Below are 10,000 nucleotides of genomic sequence, written 5' to 3' on the forward strand. Positions count from 1 at the left end.
ACTATATCTGTTGCTATGTTTCCATTATCCCAAGACACAATGGCTGTGTAGAAAACATAGCTTCCATCAATGGGTGCTGTAAAAACCCCATCACGTGGGTTATAACCTCCTCCAATGTTTGTGATGACCTTTGGAAATACCATATCGGTTCTCGTTATATCTTGTTGTGAAAATTGGTCATATCCCGCCGTAAATGCAACTATACTCTTTCCATTATCATGCCGTTTATCTGAAGAAAAAAAAAATAGTTTTCGTCCGATTCGAAAGATGAGAGATTGAAATTTAAATCACAATTTTAAAGCGACAGTACGACTGAAATTTGCCGAATATACGATGAAGTCAGCAGTTTGAGAACCATAAATAATTTTTAATTTTAATGAAATAATTAGAATTATTTACGTATATGAAACTTGTAATTTTCTGAAAGTGCATACATTTATGAGTAGTAAAAAAACATTTCAAAACCTAATGGAAAATGTTTATTGATTTTGTTGTTGTTGTTGTTGTTGTTGTTGTTTTTTCTTCTTCTTCTTCTTTTTTTTTTTTTTTTTTTTGATGCTCCATATACTGTCACTTTAAGTTTTGGGGTATACATAATGGTTGCTTAATGTATCCCCCTAGAAAATGAGGCAAGTTAAATAAACAAGATCAAAAAAAAAATTTTAAAATTATATAGTCTTACCATTCTGTTCTTTTGATGTTTCCATTGTGATACTTTCTAACAAAGCCAGCGTTGATGTCATATTTAGCTGATTATACTCTATCTTCCTTGCCCAGCCTTCTAGTTTAGAAACTGAGTTACTGAGGTCTTCTTGCTTCATGGAAAGATTCTTAACATCAATCTGAATATCTTCAAAAATAATTGTTCGATTTAACAGGGCCTGACGATCCTCATTCGTTTTTGTTTCAGTGACGTTTAGGCGTTCGGAGAAAGCTTGGATCATTTTGTCTGCAGTTTTCAGCTTTTCGTCATATTTTTTAATCGTATCCTGGCAATTTACTGCAATGCTTTCAAGACGCTGGTTTTCCAACTGAAGGGTGTTGATTTTAGTTTGCAATGTCTCTATCGTCTGTTGAAAGTTGTTCATCGCACTCTCAGCCGATTCGATACTTTGCTTTATAGAATCAACGTCTCCCACTAATGTATGAACATTTTTGGCCACAGCTAAGCCAACACCAGTGCCTTGGTTAAGCATATATTTTATAAATTCCATTTCATTACACTTGGTCGCTTGTCCATCATCTTTTATATCTGTGGAGTTGTGCTTTTCAGAACCAGTTAGCAAAGAGAAGTCCCTTGCCTTGATACTGACAATCAACGCCGTCAAAAGAAGAAGAGGCCTCATTCTCTCTGACTATCCAAATGCAAACAGAATCTGCCTGATATATTGAAAGAGATATATATGCGACTCTCGGTAATTTCTACAGATAGGTGTATTACTGTTAAAATATCAAATGCTATAAAAAAAAATGATATGTAACACCTGCCAATTCTACATAATGACACTTTACATTAAGGGGTTTTCCCTGAATTTAGCATGATAAAGTGCATTTTAAATGAGTAATAATCACACATTTATCATATCAATATCACTTCATAAGTTTTATGGTTTCTATTTGTACACACAGATTATAGAAACAGATTTTATTGATTATGAACACTTAAATTCAGGCTTTGAAATACACACAAACATAAAATTAAGAAGATTCCCGTTGCATTTAAGAAGACGTCTTATATTTGAAAAGATATTTTAGCCTGATTTCAATTGATAAAATTTTCTACCCCCTTATCAAAGGAGTTGTACATAACAGCAATTAACTTTTTGTCACTGGTTTTTAGAAAAAGTGCTAAATACTAATGATGTATCACTACATCAATTAATAAATTGAATTAAAAAGAGAAAAAGAAAACGTGTACAGGAATCGAGAGTTAGTGTGCGTAGTTCTCACAATACTAGTAATAACAAAATTTGAAGTATTTAGGAATTTTTAAAATGAAATCAGGCTGAAAACCTCACAAGATTTTCAAATACTCAAAAAAAAAATGGATAAATGGCTCTTAAATCTTACCGTATTTTAACTTGTGTAATATCCAACATACTAAATATGAGTTTGATAAAGTAATAACAATGTTATTACGTTTTCATAATTGTTATCTCATTTGAAATTGGCAATAAAACGACTTTTTTTTCTGTGTTAAATCTCTAAAAACGTGTCTCCCCCTTCCCCCGTGAGACAACAAATCCTTTGGAGAGAAAAGGATTTTTTAAATTGTTTCGCAGGGAAAGATGTTTTGAAAATGTTTTACATGAACACATCTAGAAAGGGGCGGGGAGGGGGCCGGGTGAGCGGACCACAACTTTAAAACTTGTACAGTCAAGTTATGCATAAACTAAACTAACTAAAACTGAATTTAGTCCCCCCCCCCTAGAAAACGCGGCTCCGTGTTAAGTTGGTATGAAAAGTCATAGATATGACGATATGAAATATAAGATGTCAAACCCAACCCCTTCCCACCCCCACCCCCGCCAAATAATTTTTCACGCCTAGGAAAGGAGTTCATCTTTTTTTTCTTGTCAAGAAATTTCTGGGTTGGATATTTTTTTACTGGTGTGGACCCCTACTGGAAAAGAATTCCTGGATCCGCGCCTTGATTTTCGACAATTCACATAAATATCAATATACATGTAGATTAAATTTATTCAAATATGTGTGGTAGTTGGCAGTAAGCAGCTGACAGTTGGCAGTAAGCAGTTGGTTGTCGTATATGTATGAAATGCCATATACGACAGCCAACTGCTTACTGCCAACTGCCACACATATTTGAATAAATTTTCATATTTATTTTGATATATTCATGTGCATTTTCAAAAAACAGACGCGGATCCAGGATTTTTTTTTCCAAGAGGGACGCCCGGGTAGAAAAAAAACCAACCCAGAAATTTCTTGACAAGAAAAAAAGTAAACTCAGTTAAATTCCTAAATGTGAAAAATTATTTTGGCGGGGGGGGGGGGTTCTCATGCTTTAAGTCTACGAGATTTTTCAATTGAACACGGATACGCGTTTTAGGGGGGAGGCAAGGTCCCTTTTAATTTATGCATTATATAAATTTCAGTTGGTTTAATGTGTACATGAAATACCTTTACAAATTTCAAAGGGATGGTCCGGACCCCCCTGTGCATATATAACATAACTTATTTTGTAAAAACAAAGAGATATAAATCTTTGAGAAAAATGTTCAAAGGTTCATAATTAACAGGAAATTGAAATTTATTTTTAAAATAACTTCCCTGTGAATCAAAAACAAATCCTTTTTTTCAGTTTTTATCCTTTCCAAAGATTTTATTGTCTCATGTAAGGGGGGATTTAAAACAGGAAAATAGTCATTTTATAAGAAAACAAATAAAAAATAATATACTTTATCAATCTCATATGTTGAATTTTTACATTAATAAAAACATACGATGAGATTAAGGAGTCATTTATCAATTTTCATTAGTATTTGAAGATCTGATGAAATGTTCAGTCTGATTTCAATTGATAAAATTTACTCTTTATTAAAGGAGTTACTAGTATACATAAGAGCAATAATCTTTTTGTCAATGGTGTTTAGAATAAGTACTTAAAAACTGACTTTGGACCCCCCCCCCCTCGAAAACGCGGATCTGTATTAAGTTAATTTGTATGAAAAGTCATAGATATGAAGATATGGAGCATAACCCATCCACACCGCCAAAATAATTTTTCACGTTTACGAAAGGAGTTTACGTTATTTTTCTTGTCAAGAAATTTCTGAGTTCGATTTATTTTTACTGGGGTGGATCACTCCTAGAAAAAATCCTGGATCCATGTTTTATGGAATGCCATATACGACAGCCAACTGCTTACATGTACTACCAACTGCTAACTGCTTACTGCCAACTGTCAGCTGCTTACTGCCAACTGCCACACATATTTGAATAATTTTTCATATTTATTTTGATATATTCATGTGTATTTTCCAAAAACAGACGCGGATCCAGGATTTTTTTCCAACCCAGAAATTTCTTGACAAGAAAAAAAAGTAAACTCAGTTAAATTCCTAAATACGAAAAATTATTTTTTTTTTGGGGGGGAGGGGGGTGTCTCATGTTTTAAGTCTATGAGATTTTTCAATTAAACACGGATCCGCGTTTTAAGGGGGGGGGGGGGGTTCCCTTTTAATGTATGTATTATATAAATTTCAGTTGGTTTAGTTTGTACATTAAATACCTTTACAAATTTCAAAGGGATGGTCCGGACCCCTCCCCTCACCCCCTCCCCCCTCCTTGTGCATAAAAACAAAACTTATTTTGTAAAAGCAAAAAGATATAAATCTTTGAGAAAATTGTTCAAAGGTTCAAAATTAAAGGGAAATTGAAATTTATTTTTAAAATAACTCCCCTGTGAATCAACAACAAATTCTTTTTTTCAGTTTTTATCCTTTCCAAAGATTTTGTTGTCTCATGTAGGGGGGATTAAAAAGAGGAAAATAGTCATTTTATAAGAAAACAAATAAAAAATAATTACTTTATCAATCTCATATGTTGAATTTTACATTAATAAAAACATACGATGAGATTAAGGAGTCATTTATCCATTTTCATTAGTATTTAAAGATCTGATGAAATGTTCAGTCTGATTTCAATTGATAAAATCTTCCCCTTATTAAAGGAGTTATACATAAGAGCAATTAACTTTTTGTCAATGGTTTTTAGAATAAGTACTTAAAACTGACCTTGGAAACCCCCCCCCCCGAAAACGCGGATCTGTATTAAGTTAATTTGTATGAAAATTCATAGGTATGAAGATATGGAGCATAACCCACCCACACCGCCAAAATAATTTTTAATGTTTACTAAAGGGGTTTACGTTATTTTTCTTGTCAAGAAATTTCTGAGTTTATTCCGATTTATTTTTACTGGTGTGGATCCCTCCTGTATGGAATGCCATATACGACAGCCAACTGCTTACTGCCAACTGCTGACTGCTTACTGCCAACTGTCAGCTGCTTACTGCCAACTGCCACACATATTTGAATAAATTTTATATTTGTATTGATATTTATATGAATTTTCACAAAAAAGGGAAAAAAGGCACGGATCCAGGACATTTTTTCCAAGGGGGGGTCACCCTGGTAAAATTGAATTGAATAAAATGACCAGTATGTTTTATCTTATGTAATATTCAATATATGCGGTTGATAAAGTACATTGTTTATTTTTTTTTATTTGTTTTCCTATTTGAAATAGGTAATAAAATGACTTTTCTGCTTTTAATCTTTAAAGACCCCCCCCCCCCCCTCCCTTCCCCCGGAGGCAACAAAACCTTTGAAGAGAGAATAATAATAAAAAAGATTTGCAGAGAAAGATGTTTTGAAAATAAATTTCCGTTTTCCATTATATTCTATAGTTAAAAATTTCCTCAAATTAAAGATGTATATCTCTGTGTGTTATAATGCAGGCACGTAGCATCGTTTTTGAAAGTGGGGGGGGGGGGCAACCAGAGAAAATTTTTTTTACTTACCTGAAAAAGTTGACAAGCAAAAAAAAAAAAAGAAAAAGAAAAAAGGAAATAGCCCAAACTCGAAAATCCTATTTCGGAGGGGGGGTGGGGGGGGGGGGGGGGGGGTAGGTGGCTAAATTTTTTTAAGGCCAACTACCTTTCGCTTACATTTTTTTCCACACAATACTACATATCCTTGATATCATTATACTATGGTAAGAAGTGGGGGGGTGGGGGGCAACCATCCTTTCAATATACAATAGTAAAGGTAATGTTGGGGAAAAAAGTGGGGGTGGGGGGCCAGCCCCCCCCCCCCCTGTTGCTACGTCCCTGTAATGTTTTACATGCATAGATCTGGAACGAACTACCGGTATAACTGACCTTGGACCCTCCACTTAGAAAACGCCGATCAAACATTTATATCTCTTTGTTTGTACAAATAAAATATGTTTTACATGCATAGATCTAGAGAGAGCGGTCCGGAACACCCCTCTATAATTTGTAAAGTTATTTAATGCACGAACTAAACCAACTAAAAGTTATTAATGTATAAAATAAATCAACTAAAAGGGATCTTAGAACCCCCCCCCCCCCAACCGAAAATGTGGATTCGTGTTAAGTTGGTATGAAAAATGTAATACACATGAAGGTATGACGCATAAGAACCCCCTCTCCCCGGCCGAAATAAATTTTCACAGTTAGGAAAGGACTTTACGTAATTTTTTTCTTGTCAAGAAATTTCTGGTTTGGATTCTTTTTTTATCAGAGTGACCCTCTTGGAAAAAATGTCCTATAGATCCGCGCCTCTTTTTTAAAGTTACACATATATCAATATAAAAATAAAATTTATTCAAATATGTGTGGCAGTTGGCAGTTGGCAGTTGGCAGTAAGCAGTCAGCAGTTGGCAGTAAGCAGTTGGCTGTCATATATGGCATTCCATACTCCTGGAAAAAATCCTGGATCCATTTTTTTTTATTTTGATTATTGTTTGAAAATTCACATAAATATCAATATAAATATGAAAATTTATTCAAATATGTGTGGCAGTTGGCAGTAAGCATCTGACAGTTGGCAGTAAGCAGTAAGCAGTTGGCAGTAAGCATTTGCCTGTCGTATAACTATATGGCATTCCATAATGTTTTTTTTATTTTGAATTGTTTTTTTTGACAATTCACATAAATAAAATAATAAATATATTATAAATAAATAATAAAAATAAATAAATGCCTGTCGTAGGACTATATGACATTCCATAATGTTTTTTTTTTATTTTGATTTTTTTTTTTTTTTTTTTTTTTTTTTGACAATTCACATAAATATCAACGAAAATATGAAAAATATTCAAATATGTGTGGCAGTTGGCAGTAAGCAGCTGAGAATTGGCAGTAAGCAGTGAGTAGTTGGCTGTCGTATATGGCATTCCATATATATGGAATTCCATATTTCCATTTATCAAAGCCAACTGCTTACTGCCAACTGCTCAATGATTACTGCCAACTGCCACAACACATAGACGATATTGCCTGTTTTGTTATCTTTAATATCTTTAATGCGTGTGCTTAATTGATTAAACCTAAATGATTAGATTACAATAGGAACACAAATTGGCGGATTCAGGAAGTTTTAAACAGTGGGGACATGGAAGAAATAAATAAAAGGAGGAAAGATTATTCCCTTTTAATTCCCACATTTTCTTGCATGCAAATGATAGATTTTTTAACGGGGGTGTAATTAAAGGTTTTGGATTTACATGTAGTATATATTGGAAATGGCCCATCAATATAGCCTTTAAAAATGAATCGCACGTAGAGCACGTTTTTGCATATCGAATCAACTTGGAGTCTCAGACCCGTACGCAGGTCATAAGGTACGTTATATTGCAGAAAAAAATTAAAGTGATCTCGTTTATCTTAAAGTTTTGTTGATAGATTACCATTTACGCCTTTTTTACTAGTAAAACACCCAAATATGAAGCAGATATATCAGACTGTGCATATCTTTTATTTCAGGTTCACTGTAAATCGACATATCAAGGGAAATTATTGACAAAGAATACATAACTATATATTTGCTTTTATTACATACATTGTAGCAGATGAAGTATCATAAAATGGGTGTATATACTATATAATTGCCAATTACACTATATATAATATGGTCTTCTTTTTGGCTTTTTCTTCCGCAAAATATATCCATATTGGTACATATTTTTGTAAATTCCATAAATTTTTAAGATTCATTATTTATACATTGAATTTATGTAAAACATGAGTAAAACTTACAACAAAGTAACAATATCTTTGTGAGTTTGAGCCGCTTCTAAATTTTAAAATGTTTTAGAACAAATATAATACAGGTAGTTGAGGAAAAACCCGAAAGGGTTATGTCGAAATTAACATGATTAACACCATCTGGAAAGACCATGTTCTACTTTAAAACAGAAATATACTTCCGAACCAAAACTCTATCTCCAGACTGTAAGTTTACGCAAACTAAGTTGGTTCCAGTTTGGTAAACGTATTCTTGGTATTTCGTCTGGAATCCTCTGCTATCCGCAAATGTTCTGACTTGACTTTTACCATTCAAAACTATATATGTTGCTATGTTTCCATTATCCCAAGACACAATGGCTGTGTAGAAAACATAGCTTCCATTAATGGGTGCTGTAAAAACCCCATCACGTGGATTATATCCTCCTCCAACATTTGTAATGACTTTTGGGAATACCATATCGGTCATCCTTGTATCTTGCTGTGAAAAATGATCAAAGCCTGCCGTAAATGAAACTATTCTCTTTCCATCATCATTCAGATTATCTGGAAAAAATAAAGTTTTCGTCTGATTTGATAGATTAAGAATTGAGATTTAAATTACAAGCTGTGGGGTATAAATTATGGTTGCTCAGTTTACCCCTCTTAAAAATGTGGTTTGTTTTGAAAAAAACGTGGTAAAAAAAGAAATCAAAATTATTCCTTACCATTCTTTTCTTTTGATACATTCATCATGAAATTTTCCAACAAAGCCAGCGTTGATGTCATATTTAGCTGATTACGCTCAGTCTTCCTTGCCCAACCTTCTAGTTTTGAAACCGACGTTTTCAGGTCTTTTTGCTTCATGGAAAGACTTTTAACTTCAATCTGAACATCTTCAAAAATAATTGTTGTTCGATTTAACAGAGCCTGACGATCCTCGTTCGTTTTGTTTCAGCACTTGGCTTTTCGCCTTTTTCGACAGTTTTCAGCTTTTCGTTATATCTTTGTATTTTACTTTGACAATTTCCTACAATATTTCCAAGACGTTGGTTTTCCAACTGAAGGGTGTTGATTTTAGTTTGCAATGTCTCTATTGTCTGCTGAAAGTTGTACATCGCTCTTTCAGCCGATTCGATACTTCGCTTTATAGAATCAACGTCTCCCACTAATGTATGAACATTCTTGGCCACAGCTAAGCCAATACCAGTGCCTTGTTTGAGTATATGCTTCATAAATTCCGTCATCTTTTAAGTAGTTGGAGTTGTGTTTTTCAGATCCAGTTAGCAAAGAGAAGCACAAAAAAGTGCGCTGTTCCTCGATTTATTTCTCCGTGTCTTAAAAAATGTCATATCAAAATATTACTAACCGTGTGTTTCTAACATACTAGTATTTTTACACTGTTTCCACAACAAAACATTCCTTATAATTGTTGTTAATAGCCCTCCTGTCCCTGAAATTGAGATCACCGAAAATTTTCGTCTATATATTGCCATTTTGGTTTGCAAGATAATTCGGTCCAACGCGCTTCGTTCAGATGTCAACTACGAGTACTTGATAGAGGAGTATAAAAGATTGTTGTGAAATCCAGCTTTTTTGTAATTTAGGTAAGAATTTTTAAAGAATTAATCCAGAACAAGCGCAACTTTTTGTGCGCAATAAATATACAGTTTTTCAATGGGTGGCACTGTAGCTCTCCGGTCTATCGATATATATTTTTCAGAGAGCTACAGCTCTGCAACTACAGTACTCTATGTCGCCCTGGAATGGAAATTAGAAATGGTCTAAGAGTGTATTGTTTTTAAGAAGCCTAAACACATGTTCAAATTGCTGGGATTGGCCAACCTACTCTTGGATTGTGGAGGCTTTGTTGTGCGGAGATAATAATTTTGACAGGAAGAATTAATGATTAATTTTAAAAAAATTTTGATCTCCTCAAAAACAGTTTTTGTTATACCCCCGCTGGAAAAGTTGGAGGGTATATAGTGATCGGGATGTCCGTCCGTCCGCCTGCTATGCTTTGGGGTACCCATCTCTCATCCGCAACTTCTCTTAACCACAGAAGGAAATTAAATGACGCGTTCAGATTGAAAAATGCCATTGTGCACATCTTATTTTACTTTTTGATCGGAAACATATTTCGGGTGTCCCAGCGTATAAAACATGGACTTTCTCATAACCATTTGGGAGACGGCGGGTATCATTCAGTGTTCACAGTACCTTTTG

The 10,000-nt window shown here is 34.1% G+C and overlaps 2 protein-coding genes across 2 annotated transcripts; both read right to left on the reverse strand.

Annotated features, from left to right (window-relative positions):
- Nucleotides 1–14: 14 nt before the first annotated feature.
- LOC134267725 (uncharacterized) lies at nucleotides 15–1,409 on the reverse strand (the record flags this gene model as incomplete). Its single annotated transcript, XM_062749940.1, has 2 exons — nucleotides 683–1,409; nucleotides 15–229 (listed from the first exon to the last, which is right to left on the reverse strand). Coding segments are annotated over exons 1-2 (879 nt in total), but the record flags the coding sequence as incomplete, so codon positions are not given.
- Nucleotides 1,410–7,952: 6,543 nt separating this feature from the next.
- Nucleotides 7,953–9,021, reverse strand: LOC134267726 (uncharacterized). The gene is made up of 3 exons (XM_062749941.1): nucleotides 8,793–9,021; nucleotides 8,503–8,670; nucleotides 7,953–8,341 (listed from the first exon to the last, which is right to left on the reverse strand). Exons 1-3 carry the CDS (start codon nucleotides 9,019–9,021, stop codon nucleotides 7,953–7,955), a joined length of 786 nt encoding a protein of 261 aa, XP_062605925.1.
- Nucleotides 9,022–10,000: the final 979 nt, after the last annotated feature.

This window comes from Saccostrea cucullata, unplaced genomic scaffold (genome assembly GCF_032062105.1).
Source record: "Saccostrea cucullata isolate Sc308-1 unplaced genomic scaffold, CSIRO_AGI_Scuc_v1 ctg9903, whole genome shotgun sequence".
In the NCBI taxonomy this organism is placed as follows: Eukaryota; Metazoa; Mollusca; class Bivalvia; order Ostreida; family Ostreidae; genus Saccostrea; species Saccostrea cuccullata.